The sequence below is a fragment of the Mauremys reevesii genome, linkage group 1 (genome assembly GCF_016161935.1).
Source record: "Mauremys reevesii isolate NIE-2019 linkage group 1, ASM1616193v1, whole genome shotgun sequence".
Classification (NCBI taxonomy): Eukaryota; Metazoa; Chordata; order Testudines; family Geoemydidae; genus Mauremys; species Mauremys reevesii.
Window position 1 is genome coordinate 213,692,114 of NC_052623.1, and position 13,471 is coordinate 213,705,584.

At 49.7% G+C, this 13,471-nt stretch overlaps 1 protein-coding gene and 1 long non-coding RNA gene across 2 annotated transcripts; both read right to left on the bottom strand.

The window, feature by feature from the left end:
• Nucleotides 1-516: 516 nt before the first annotated feature.
• Nucleotides 517-2,087, bottom strand: LOC120397212. The gene is made up of 3 exons (XR_005593723.1): nt 2,005-2,087; nt 1,464-1,643; nt 517-699 (listed from the first exon to the last, which is right to left on the bottom strand). It is a non-coding gene; the product is annotated as an uncharacterized LOC120397212 (long non-coding RNA).
• Nucleotides 2,088-2,230: 143 nt separating this feature from the next.
• On the bottom strand, nt 2,231-12,533 carry LOC120409554 (complement decay-accelerating factor-like). The gene is made up of 5 exons (XM_039547897.1): nt 12,353-12,533; nt 5,245-5,424; nt 3,528-3,710; nt 2,357-2,572; nt 2,231-2,247 (listed from the first exon to the last, which is right to left on the bottom strand). Exons 1-5 carry the CDS (start codon nt 12,462-12,464, stop codon nt 2,231-2,233), a joined length of 708 nt encoding a protein of 235 aa, XP_039403831.1. The 5' UTR covers nt 12,465-12,533.
• Between the last annotated feature and the right edge of the window lie 938 nt (nt 12,534-13,471).

Below are 13,471 nucleotides of genomic sequence, written 5' to 3' on the forward strand. Positions count from 1 at the left end.
GTTTGTTAATAAGCAAGACCCAAAGAAGGGAAATGTTATGTGCTGCATGTCACTCTATGTGCATTCTTTGGGAAGCTGAGAAGAAACGGAGACAGTAGACATGATGTACTGACCCCATTACACCACCTAACCCTCTTTCTTTTTTTCTACAGGTGAAGCCACAGCTGGAACAGAAAGACAAGACATATCCAGTCTTTGTAGCCATAAAATATAACACTCAGGTGGTTGCTGGAACAAACTACTTCATTAAGGTCAGTACTCAACAAAATCCCTCACTTCTTCCATCATTGCTTAAGTGTTCTAGTTGAAGAAGAACGTAGGTATAATTTTGAGTGCATTAAAGCAAGATGTTCAAACATTGCAGGAAAAGGTCCCATTATGACTTTTAATCAAGGTAGGGACTATCTCTCCTCTGCTTCTGCAGTGCCCAGCCAGCACCTGTTGGGTGCTTTTTGCTACAAAAATAGAAAAGATAAACAGCTTGTTTTGTGAATTTCATTTAAATCTTCTCTCAGTATTTATAAAGCCTGTGTCACACTTGTTCAGCTGTATATTGTAAAATTTTAGAATTGCCAAGAGGGCAATCTCCATTCAAGACTCTCCAACTGCTTTCTCAACTGTCATCCTCGGAGCTGGCCTTAGCTGTTGTTTGGGCAGGCTGGCAAAACAATGGCTTTTCCTTCCTGCCGTCTCCATATCCTGAGAGGAAATAGAATCCTATTCACCATAATCAGCCCAGTAGGCACAGGACTGGCCTGAGATTTTGGGGAGTGTTACTGAGAGGATTCTGTGGTACAAACCTCAGACTCCTTTGAGCAATTTTAAATACAGTACGTGTATATGTTTGGGAGGGGTAGGTCTTTAGGTTCCTACAGCCTTTTGCTGCAGAATTACTGTCCAGCCCCTTGTTCCTTTGATCCGCTTACATTTTCCAAGGTACGTTCTATTCCTTAGCCCTTCATTAGCCTCATTAAAGACCGAGGCAAAATATTCATTCAGATATTGTGCCATGCCAAGATTATCCCTAATCTCCACTCCATTTAAAGTTTTAAGCGGTCCCACTTCTTCCTTCTTGGTTTTCTTCCTATTTATATGGCTAAAAAACCTTTTGCTATTGGTTTTAATCCCCTTCGCTAGGTCCATCTCCACCCGGCTCTTTGCCTTTCTCACTGCTTCCCTACACCCTCTGACCTCAATAAGGTAGGTTTCTTTGCTGATCCCTCCCATTTTCCACTCCTTGTACGCTTTCTGTTTTTTCTTAATCACTCCTTTTACAGAGAGGAGAAATCCCTTGCTCAAGTCACCCAGGGAGACTGGCTTGGGGCAGGAAGAGGGTAAAAACTCAAGGGTCTTGGTTTCCACTGCCACGCTCAGACCACCTCTCCCCTTATGATGCTGTTACTAGAGCTCAGTGTACACGTGCCAGACCAATCGCCATACCTCAGTTCATCATTTACACTTACCGGGCTGACAACTTGGCACAGGAGGATTCCAGGTGTTGTCATCCTGACACTGACTCACTCTACTGCCATGGAGCAGGTAGCCTTCCTTGCAAGAGAACCGAACAGTGACACCGTATGTGAACGCTTGTCTTGTAGTCGTCATTCTTCCATTTTCAACCTGTGGCCTCGGACAGTGAACCACTGAAGAAAATAACTAAACGGTTAGTTCTATATCTGAGACAGGGAACAAATCAAGGCCAATATACTAAATTGCCTGGAAATAGATCAGCTGCTTACTAAATATGGGGGGGAGGGGAAACACGTCTACAGAAGAATATCAGATTCTTGACCTTTTAGCGGACAATTCACAATGACATTGAGACTGTTGGGCAGGGATAACTTTATATGGCAGGTTCGGTATGTGGGTGAATGCTTTCAATGCTGTTCTCTTTTTTCCCAGCCTCCTAGAATCCTGCTGCTCCTACTGCACTCACTATTCCATGTGGGTTGCAAGAACAGCTGTCCCTGCTGGGCTCCTTCACGTGGAAATTGGAAGATTTACCTGGTTATTTTAACAGCTGTGGGATCTATTCAGCTCTGGCAGTTTGCAGCTAGCACAGCAGTGGAGCCATCTGCACTCCAGGGTGACGTTTGCCACCAGACCAGGAGGGATAATGCTCCACCCAAAGCTTTAGCTCCACCCAGGGAGCCATACGGGTGAGGATACCTTGGGTCAGTGCAGCCTGAGTGCCATAGCCACACCCTCTCCCGGCTTTTCACCACTCACGTCAGCTGTAATCCTGGACTTCAAAGATGATTGTGGGAGGGATTAGGAGCGGCAGACAGCTCTGCTCATTTTCAGCCCCACTTACAAAAAAGGGTTGGGATGTTATACCTGGGTCTTCTGAAAGTACCCTCTACCCTTTGTAATTTAGAGTCATGGAGTTTGCACTGCGGGGCAGGCCCGCTCCACATCATATTTACCCCATCAGATGTGCAATAAATGGAGGACTCTCCAATCAGTGATAAACCGTCTCCGCAGCTATAGGTCACTTGTGATTCATAGGGGAAATATTCCTTCATCCCACCATTGTGCAGCCCGTTCATGAGAGTTGGAGGTCGGCCACAGGCTACACATGGATAGAAACAGTGTAAGGCCTGATGCTCCTCTCACTGACTCAGGCAACAAGTAGGGCAGCCCACGAAGTTACAGGGGAATCCAGCACTTGGTATTTAGATGACAGGTAAATTCTCTTTAATGGGGGCTGTTGATGTTCAGCTGCTTGAAAGATCAGTATATTGGTCAGACCCCCCCCCCATAGTGCTTAATCCTTCCAGAATCTCCTAGGCAAACATCCTAACCCTCCTGCAACCTACCAACCCTCCCCGCGTCCCCCAAGAAGTGTCTCAGTCCCACTGCCCACAACATCTCCCTCAGTGTAAGAACTATCCCACTCCTGCCGCCCAGCCACACTGAATGAAGAAGGGGAGTGATTGTAGAGGATGTTACAAGGGGGCTGAGCCAGGACTAATAGGAGGAAATTAAGAAAAGGAAAATTTAGGCTGAACATTAGGCAGTGCTTAATTTGTAATTAACGAGGTGCCAGGGCTCAAACAATTTTTTTTTAACTTTCATAACTGATGCAGCGAGCCCAGAGGTGCCAGGGCTCTGATCTGCCAGGCCCAGAGGTGCTGGAGCTATGAACTTCCAAGCCCAGAGGTGCTGGAGCTCAGGCCTGGCACAAATTAAGCAATGACATTATGAAAAAACTTACGGAAAGTGAGATCTAAGACTCTTCAATAATCTAAGCAAAGGGGTGAGGGTCCCTTCGGCTGGCACATTTAACCTTCAGCCAGAAGCAGGCCTGGAGTTTAGACTGTAGGGAATACTTAGCTGTTGAAACACCCCCCCCCCCAGAATTGGATGAGGTCATTTATTGGCTATTTATTAATAACCTCTGAGGATCCTTCTAATAATCCCCCTAGAAGTTGAGAGGTAGGGAGGCAGCCTTCCCGCTGTTGTTACTAAGATCAGTGGCAGCATATTTCTTCTGAACGGTAGGTTCTCTTCTCATTTATACTCACATTTATCACAAAATGGTACTGGAGGGTGCCACATCCCATCGCTCCGGCACACAATCCCCTCACTGCCTCTGAGGATGTAGTCAGGATCACATTGAAACACCACACGGTTGGAATACGTATATTCAGTTTCCACTGGAGAGATTTGTTTTCCATTTTCAACCACTGGCTTTGGACAACGAGTCTCTGAGCAACACCAACAGTTTTTGTTCAGAATCAGACAGAAGAAAAAGGTCACAGTAGAGACATTTTCTACAATAGAGACTTTATCAGCAGGGTCTGAACCCTTTGCAAGAATCTGAGCACTGACACTAACATCAATTTCCTTAACTTTTTTTTAATTTAAAGACCCTAGTTTCTAAAGGAAGTTTTGTTTCATGGGTGTCACAATAAAAGGAAGGTGGCTTCTAAGAAGGTCTTCTCCAAAAGCTCTGTATAATATACCAGAAGGACACTGCAGGATGGTGCAGTGTGACAAGGTTTTACTGTTCTGAGTTTGGGATGGTTGAGAGAGACTCATGAGTGGCACAGCCACACGTTACTTACACAGGCCATATTCAATGCTAATAGAGCCTTTATACCACAGCACACTGGCTTGAATTCAGGATATGCCATGGGTTACAGCTAATCATTTAACTGGCGCTGTTTTTATTTTATTTATTTTCCGCCTGTAAAACCAGGATCTTAGACTATGTCTGCACTGTGAGAAAAGAACCTTGGTGTGGCTATGTCTGGCTTGGGTCAGCTGATTCAGGCTAATCCTGGTGCTTGGGCTGTGGGGTATAAAATTGCAGTGCAGGCGTTTGGGTTTGGGCTAAAGCCTGGGCTCTGAGACCCTGCGTGGAGGGAGAGTCTCCGAGCTTGGGCTCCATCCTGAGCCTCAAAGTCTAGCCTGCAATTTTTAGTCCCATAGCCTGGGCCTGAGTCAGCTGATCCAGGCTGAGACTTGGTTATGTTGGTATTTTTCAATGGCAGTGTAGACATACACTATTGCAGAACAGCTGATCCATGATATTAAGGGTAAGTAACCTCAAAATTACCTAAAATAGCTAATGTAACTACATAGATAAGGCTGATATCTCAGGATCTGGTAGATCCTAATACCAAGTGTTTGTCCCAACAGAAAGGGGGATTCTTGGATTTTTAACCATATCTAACACCCCCCCAATTTCTAGCCCTGACAGCTTACCAGACATTCTACTTCAATCCTTTCAGTGGTGCAGAACTGAATTTTTATTATTGCCTGTCCTGAGCCTCAAGCCAGTGTAATCCTGAGGGGCTGGAGGGGCTTGGAAATACCATATTTTGGGGAGGAGGAACATTTGCCACAGTATTTTAAGTTATGAATGTATATGTGTGCGTGTGTGTGTGCGTGTGCTTATAAAATGGGGGTGTTCAAACTTCTCCTATCTGATTAGGGCTAGTGGGCAGAGGACAGCTAAGCAGGTGAAAAGTTGTACAGTAAATGCAGTTCATCACATCACACTGGTATCACCATGTCTACGGTACAGACACATTCACACAGCCAATTTCTCAGTGTGTCCTGGACCAGATTTTCAGAGGTGCTGAGCACCCACAACTCCAGCTGCAGTCAGATCTGCAGGTGCTCAGCACCTGGGGGCCTACCAGGCCCCAAAGTTCCCGCCCCCATAAGCTATTAAATTGCTCTTACATTTGTATATCAACTAAAGCAAAGAAAATTCAGCTGAAAATTACTTACTCTGACATAGTTCTGAGATTTTAGACCATGTAAAATTTGTAAGACAAGCCACATGAGGAGATACTCCAGGGATGCGTGTGTAACCTGGGCTGCAGGAGTAGGTCACTACGGTACCAACTAGAAACTCTCTGTGATCACTTCTGTCAGCGTACGCAAGCGCTGGCGGGTAGGAACATCTCCCTAACAGTCCAAAACAAGACAGGGACCTGTAAAAGTCATTTAACCTGAAACCTAGGGAGAGTGAAGCGTCCTTCTAAGAATGTGGCATGCGAGACCCAGCTGTGGAAATCATTGGCCTACATTCTGCTCACCACTGCACTGAGCGTAGAACTTGGTTCAGTAACCGCAAAAATATAAAACACCTAGGACTGAATTGTGGGCTGGGGTACGCGACAATGCACAGTTATGAGGGGACACAAACTGCAATGACTACCTGCTTCACAGGGGATAGTAACAGTAAGCAATGAGAAGCATGAATAGCAGTAATGTGTAGAGAAGTGGTGTGATGCTACCCCTGCATGGAATTAAAAGGAGAACTGTTACATTGTTAAATACATCACCTTGCTTGAAAACAGTAAGTTTTCCCTTATGAAAAGATGGAATAAAGAGTTAGGATCTTATAGCAAATTTCCATTTGTATAGCAGCTTTTCTGAGGACCTTTCTGAGGAGCTTTATAAACATCAGTGAGTGAATTCTCATCATACCCTTCTAGAGGTAGGGTCAGCCATGTTACCCCCATTTTACAGATGGGGGGACTGAGGCAGAGAGAGATTAAAGCCAAAATCTTCAAGTGTGACAGCTCATTAAGGGTAGACAACTTGGGATCCGTAGGGATCATGCTGTAATTACTCTATGTGTTCTCTGTGAAGGCAGGGATTTCATATCCATCTTTGCTTTGTTAATGGCCTTCTAAGGGGACTGGAAAAAAGACACCTGGTCTACCTAAAGGGGCCCAGAAGGATGCCTCAGCATATCCTGGATCCATCCCCATGTGAATTCCAGCACCATTTGCTTCCCTGCCGGCCTGGTGAATTGGCCAGCATGCTCAGATATTGCAGAGGATCCCCAGACTGGCAATAGCCAGCGTTCTCTTCCCAGTACTGGCCTCCCCTACATGCACCGTGCTCCCCCCTCTCACACCACCTGATCCCCAAGGCCCAGAGAGAATGAAAGAGGGAGACAGTTACCAGGCTGAGCAAGCATCACCTCAACTAGCTCTCTCAGCCCAGCTCTGCTGATACCCCAAAAGCACGACCCATCACCCACTGCTATCCCAACCTGGGTTCCACCCCAACTGTCCACCCCACCCCCTGAGCTCTGCCCATGCCCCTCAATCCCTACCCACACCACAGCCCCAGATTCTCCCACCGCCACCCCTCAGCTCTGGCAATGCACCCACATCCTGACTCCATTGTCCCAGGGCCAGCTCTATGCAACCATTCCCCAGCCCATTCCCATCCCTGTCTCCCCTAAACTGTCCCTCCCTGGGTCCATTGATCCTTGTTTCACCACAGTCCACCTTGCCTTAGGAGTCAGTAATGCTCTGAAACTCCACCAGAGAGGTCCTTTGGGGCCATCTGCCTGTCCCAAGTCAGGGTAAAGGAGGAGGGTTGGGCGTGGGGCTAGCAACTCCACCCTGTAAAAATCAGCTTGCTACAGAAACGCCAACAATAGAGTTAACATAGACTTTTAGCCTAGAAAAAGAAGGGTCTTCAACTCGAAGATGCATGACACTGGGTGGTGAAAGCCGCGAGGAAGCCACTAAGCCGATCACCCTTCTTGCAGCCAGGAGGATTACCATCGGCACATGGAACGTGAGGACCATGTACGAGTCAGGAAAGACGGCGCAGGTTGCAGCAGAGATGAGGAGCAACAACCTGACCCTACTAGGCATTAGCGAGACAAGATGGACGCAAGCTGGACAGAGACGACTGTTGACAGGAGAGCTGTTGCTGTATTCAGGACATGAAGAGAGCGACGCACACCACACACAGGGAGTAGGCTTCATGTTGTCCAAGCAGGCACAGAGAGCACTGATTGGTTGGGAGGCACATGGTCCCAGGATCATCACAGCATCCTTCAGAACTAAAATGAAGAGGATTAAGATGAATGTTGTTCAGTGCTACGCTCCAACCAATGACAGTGAAGAGGAGGACAAAGACTACTTTTACAACAGACTCCAGAAAATATTAGAGACTCTCCCAGACAAAGACATTACCATCCTTATGGGAGACTTTAATGCCAAAATTGGACCTGATAACACAGGATACGAACAAGTCATGGGGACCCATGCTCTGGGAGAGATGAGTGAGAATGGAGAGAGATTTGTGGATCTGTGTGCACTTAACAATCTGGTCATAGGAGGCAGCATCTTTCCTCACAAGCGGATCCACAAGAGTACCTGGGTATCGCCAGCAGGCATGACAGAAAACCAGATCGACCATGTCTGCATTAGCAAGAAGTTCAGAAGATCCTTGCAGGACGTTAGAGTTAGAAGAGGAGCAGACGTGGCGTCCGACCATCACTTAGTGGTGGCCAGATTGAAGCTGAAGCTGAAGAAGAACTGGATAGACGCGTCAGACAGAAGAGCGAAGTACGTCAACCTTCTGAAGGACCATAAGACCAAGGAAGATTTTGGATTGACGCTGAAGAATAAGTTTTCAGTACTACAGGATCGGTCTGAGGAAGAGGAAGACAGTGTACTCAACAGATGGCAGAAAGTGAGAGACACACTTAGGTCAGCATGCCAGGAAGTGCTTGGAATTAAGAAACACCAGCAGAAAGAGTGGATCACAGCAGAGACCTTGACAAAGATAGAAGACAGAAAGAAGAAGAAGGCAGCAGTCAACAACAGCAGGACTAGAGCAGCAAAGGACAAAGCTCAAAAAGAGTATGCTGAAGCCCACAGAGCAGTGAAGAGGAATATTAGGAAGGACAAGAGAGATTATGTGGATGGACTGGCAGCAGAAGCAGAGCAGGCAGCATACAGCGGTAACATGAAACAGCTGTACGATACTACCAAGCGACTGTCTGGAAAGTTCAGCAAGCCAGAATGTCCCGTTAAAGACAAGCAGGGAAAGTCTATAACAGGAATAGAACTACAGATGAACAGATGGGCGGAGCACTTTGAGGAACTCCTGAACAGACCAGCACCACCAAATCCACCAGACATCGACCCAGCCAACGAGGACCTCCCAATCAATTGCGATAAACCAACCAGAGACGAGATCAGAAAAGCCATCACCATGATGAAGAACAGGAAGGCGGCTGGACCTGACGATATCCCAGCAGAGGCCCTGAAAGCAGACCTGGATGCCTCAGTGGAAATGCTGTACCCTCACTTTGAGAAAATATGGGAAGAAGAAGTGATTCCGGCTGACTGGAAAGAGGGATATCTCATCAAAATCCCCAAGAAAGGAGACCTCAGCAACTGTGCCAACTATAGAGGAATCACACTCCTGTCGGTGCCAGGAAGGTCTTCAACCGAGTCCTCTTAGAGAGAATGAAGGATGCCGTCGATCCACAGCTACGAGATGAACAGGCAGGTTTCCGCAGAACAGATCATGCACGGACCAGATAGCAACGCTCCGCATCATAGTCGAGCAGTCTATGGAGTGGAACTCCTCATTGTACATCAACTTTGTTGACTATGAGAAAGCATTCGATAGCGTGGATCGAGAGACCCTCTGGAAGCTCCTTCGGCACTATGGCATCCCAGCAAAGGTGGTCAACCTGATCAAGAATTCATACGACGGCATACACTGTAGAGTGATCCATGGAGGGCAGCTCACAAACAGCTTCCAGGTGCGAACCGGAGTCAGACAAGGATGCTTGTTGTCACCACTTCTCTTTCTTCTCGTCATCGATTGGATTATGAAGACATCCACTTACAAGCGTAGGAATGGAATCCAATGGTCATTGTGGACCCAGCTTGATGACCTGGACTTTGCCGACGACCTTGCACTCCTTTCGCACAGTAAACAGCAGATGCAAGAGAAGACCAACGTAGTGGCAGCCACGTCATCACAGGTTGGCCTCAACATCCACAAGGACAAGACCAAGATCCTTAGGATCAATTCCATCAGCAACGACCCAGTCACACTGAATGGAAGCCCCCTGGAAGAAGTGCAGTCCTTCACCTACCTAGGTAGCATCATCGACCAGCAGGGTGGCACAGACGCAGACATCAAGGTAAGGATTGGTAAGGCAAGAGCAGCCTTCTTACAGCTCAAGAACATCTGGAGCTCCAGAGAGCTGTCTTTGGCAATAAAGATTCGACTGTTCAACTGCAACGTGAAATCAGTCTTACTGTATGGAGCTGAAACCTGGAGGACAACCAAAACAACCACCAGGAAGATCCAGACCTTCATTAATAGCTGCCTCAGAAGGATTCTCCAGATCCGCTGGCCAGACACCATCAGTAACATCCACCTCTTGGAGAGGACCCATCAACTCCCAGCAGAGGAAGAAATTAGAAGGAGAAGGTGGGGCTGGATAGGACATACACTACGCAAGCAGCCAACCAACATCACCAGACAGGCACTGCAGTGGAACCCCCAAGGCAAGCGGAAAAGAGGCCGCCCAAGAAATACCTGGCGACGCGACCTTCAGGTTGATAGCAAAAAAATGGGCTATACCTGGAACCAGCTAGAGCGAATAGCCCAGGATAGAAGACTATGGAGATCTGTTGTTGGCGGCCCATACCCCGGTTGGGGTGACGGGCATGAATGATGAATGAATGAATGCTCTGAAGTGACCAGGATGTCGTCACAGTGCTGGATAGGCAATGGAAATGCCTGTGGATCCCTGGTAGGACAAGCCAAGACCCCATCATGGAACCACCTTCCAGAGAGGCCATGGAAAATGGGCCTTGGAAACATGAACTCCCCTTTCAAGCCCAGCTGTGGGCTCTCCAGGCTAGGGCTGAGGTACCTGGGGAGAAGAGGTGAGGCCAGCCCAGTGTCCCTGCCAGGACAAGCTGTGGAAGACCAGGGAGCTTTGGTCTCCAGGACTCTCACCCAGTTCCTTTTACCAGTCCTAGAGCCACTTCATTAAAAGCTGCCTCCCCCCCGCCCCCCAGCCCTCAGATCCCAAGTGCGGAGGAGTCTGTGGCCTGGAGACAGTGCGGGGTGTGGGAGGGAGGATCCAGAGGCTGCAGTACTGATGCGGTCAGGGAGGGAGAGGAGGGCGCCGAGGCTCTGGCATGTGGTGACGGAAAAAAGAGTTTGCGAGACCGGGCCAGGAAATAGTCAGTTGCTCATTCTGGGTAAGAGAAGGAGGAATCCAGGTACCAGCCTGCCAACAGAGGGGTCATCAGCGGTCCTTTGAGCTCATAGCCACAGCGGAGCCATGCTGTCCGGAGAGGAGTCAGTTCCGGCACCTCCTTCGCTCCAGAGGACGGTCTCATTGGTGGAGCCACTGCTCTGGGATGTGGAGGCAGGGGAGGGAGGATGCATGGGCCCAAATGGGGAACATCAATTCTGCCTTTACATCATGAAGCCCAGCTGCCTCCCAGGGTGGTTCAAGGAACCGCAGCTGCCCCTGCCTGGGACATCATGCAGGGTCAGATGCATGGTGTAGATCAGCCTTTCTGCCCCAGGATCCTTTCCCAACCACTAGCTGGGTTCAGCAGGACTTAGCAGGTGCTGTGGGAGGAGAGATAGCTCAGTGGTTTGAGCATTGGCCTGCTATATCCAGGGTTGTGTGTTCAATTCTTGAGGGGACCATCTCGGGACCTGGGGCAAAAATCAGTACTTGGTCCTGCTAGTGAAGGCATGGGGCTGGACTCAACAACCTTTCAAGGTCTCTTCCAGTTCTAGGAGATAGGACATGTCTGTTAATTTAAATCTATGACTGCGGCAGGCTGACAGGAGTAATGGAGTCACCTTTCTGACCCACCCATGGATTGCAAACGCCTGGCTATGTATAACACCCTCTGGTGCATCCTTCTCTCTGACTCCCACTACTGCAGCCTCTGAGCACTTCCCAGGCAGCTAAAGATAGCACAGTGACAGCCTTCCTTTCTCCATTCCCAGCCCAGAGAGGAAGGAGCCAGAGTCCTTAACAGAGCTCTTCTGTATTGTTCTGCTGGAAGGCATAAATGGTCCCGTCAACCAGTTCTTTGATCTCTAGACAATTGCAGCAATATTGGAGGCTGGGGCTGCGCCAAAGAGCTAGTAGAGGCTCCATGACCTCCATTTCCTCCCTTTCAGTTTTCCGATTTCCCCCTAGGTCAATCAGGTTCTGGCTGTGGCTGCCTGGAACATTCCTCAGAATGTGGGAATTGATTGGACATGGTGATCCAAATGCCCTCTGTCTGCTGAACAACCAGAGACCATTTTGGGTGAGGCAGGGGCTCTATTTTACTTTATCGCAGTGCAATGCCTTGCCGTTAAATACCAGCGAGGCTGGGAGTGCAGTGAGATTCAGTAAAGGATCCTTCTGCTTGATTCAGGGCATGAGCCGCCTTCTATCAGACAGGAACAGTGGTGGTAGTTGAGGATTCTTAGAGTCACTAGTCGGGGTCTTTCCTTGAACCCATCGCTCACACCGTGCAGCGATTCAGAGACCCAGCACACAGAGGGTGGGGTGAAAGCCTGGCTTTCTGCTCACATAGACCCTTACTGTTGTGTATTTGGTTGTCATGGTTTTTGGTTCCTATGGTAACTGAGTTAGATTATTAGGGGATAGCTCAGCCAGCTTCAGCCGGCTGGGTGAGTTCTCTGAGTCTGTAAATAAAATGGTGGTTTTGTTAGCTGTCTGCTGTCTGGCCTCAAGTGATTTCTTCCTAAACCGGCTGCCCCCAAGGATATAACACTTACCTCCTTGCTCTATGCCTCCTAGTGGGTACCCTGAGTAGTGGCGCTAACCGTCACAACTAAACTCACAGACACTGCTCCTAGAGACAGGCTATCCCAGCAGAGCACCAAGCCACAGAGCCTCCGCAAGCCAGGCCAGCCTAGAGCGGCCAGCATTGCAGCATTCCTAGACTCAGCCCTGCAGACAAGCCCAGCCTTTGCAATGCTGCCCTGGGTGCAGGACACTGGCAGGGCAGCACGGTTAGCTTGGTCAGGCCCCCGGAGCAGCCTCCGTGCACCAGGTACCTACGTGAGGGTGCAGACACACTTGGCTGAGTCCCGGAGGTCCCACACCTTGATGTAGGAGGTTGAGACGGTGAAGACCAGCCCCGAGTGGTTGCAGTACTTGATGGACACCACATTGTTGGGGTGGCCCTTCAGCGAGGCGATTTCCTGGCCCGTCACCAGGTTCCACATTTTGCAGCTCCAGTCTGGGAGAGGAAGCAGGAGCACATGACACTGCAGGACCTTTCCGTCCTCAGCACAGGAACCCCACAGCTCCCCCCGTCACTGCCTCCCCCTGCTCCCAGGGGCGAGAGGGGAGCTCAGTCCCCATGGGCCACCCAGCCCCTGGCACCTGCGCCGGACCTGCCAACGGAGGGAGGGTCTATCAGTGCCAGGTAAACACCTGCCCACTAGAGGCTGGGCAGAGGCCCCAACAACTGGCTTCAGGGATGTCACCACACAGCTGTTCAGCCTAATGACTCATGCAGCATGGCTGCCCTCTGCTGGGGGGAGCCAGAACTGCACCGGCCCGTTGTGGGGCTTGGGGCTCTCAGGCAGGCCCGCGCTGTCCGAGCAGGAGGCTCGTGTCCTGTCCCTGCAGTTCAGGGCGGCTCAGCCATGCCCTGGGGTAACAGGCTCACTCCCCAGCGATCACACCCAGAGCTCAGCAGCCAGCCCGCCCCCGAGGCGCGCACCTTTGGATCCGGAGAAGAGCAGCTCGTCGGTGGCATCCACACAGAGAATGGGCTTGGAGTGTCCCTCCGCCAGGGAACTGCACTGCAGGGGGGTCGTCCAGGCACTCCTGGCACCACCCAAGGGGTTAATGAGGCCCCTTCCGTGGGAGAGAGAAAGGGTGTCAGCAGGGGGTCGCTGGCTGGGTGACCCAGGACAAAGCCAGATCCCACCCCGCGAGGCTGCCAGGACCTGCTAGTGGGGCTCCATAAGAACATAAGAATGGCCGTACCGGGTCAGACCAAAGGTCCATCTAGCCCAGTATCTGTCTACCGACAGTGGCCAATGCCAGGTGCCCCTGAGGGAGTGAACCTAACAGGCTATGATCAAGTGATCTCTCTCCTGCCATCCAGCTCCATCCTCTGACGAACAGAGGCTAGGGACACCATTCTTACCTATCCTAGCTAATAGC

Bases quoted from the DNA above. Each gene is read 5' to 3' on its own strand.
- LOC120409554 (XM_039547897.1), bottom strand. From the start codon at position 12,464: ATGTGGTGTCCATCAAGTACTGCAACCACTCGGGGCTGGTCTTCACCG. The intron at 5,425-12,352 runs GTAGGTACCTGG...TTGGACTGTTAG, and splicing joins AAGTGTGTCTGCACCCTCAC to GGAGATGTTCCTACCCGCCA. The intron at 2,573-3,527 runs GTGAGTATAAAT...ATCCATGTGTAG, and splicing joins AGTACCATTTTGTGATAAAT to CCTGTGGCCGACCTCCAACT.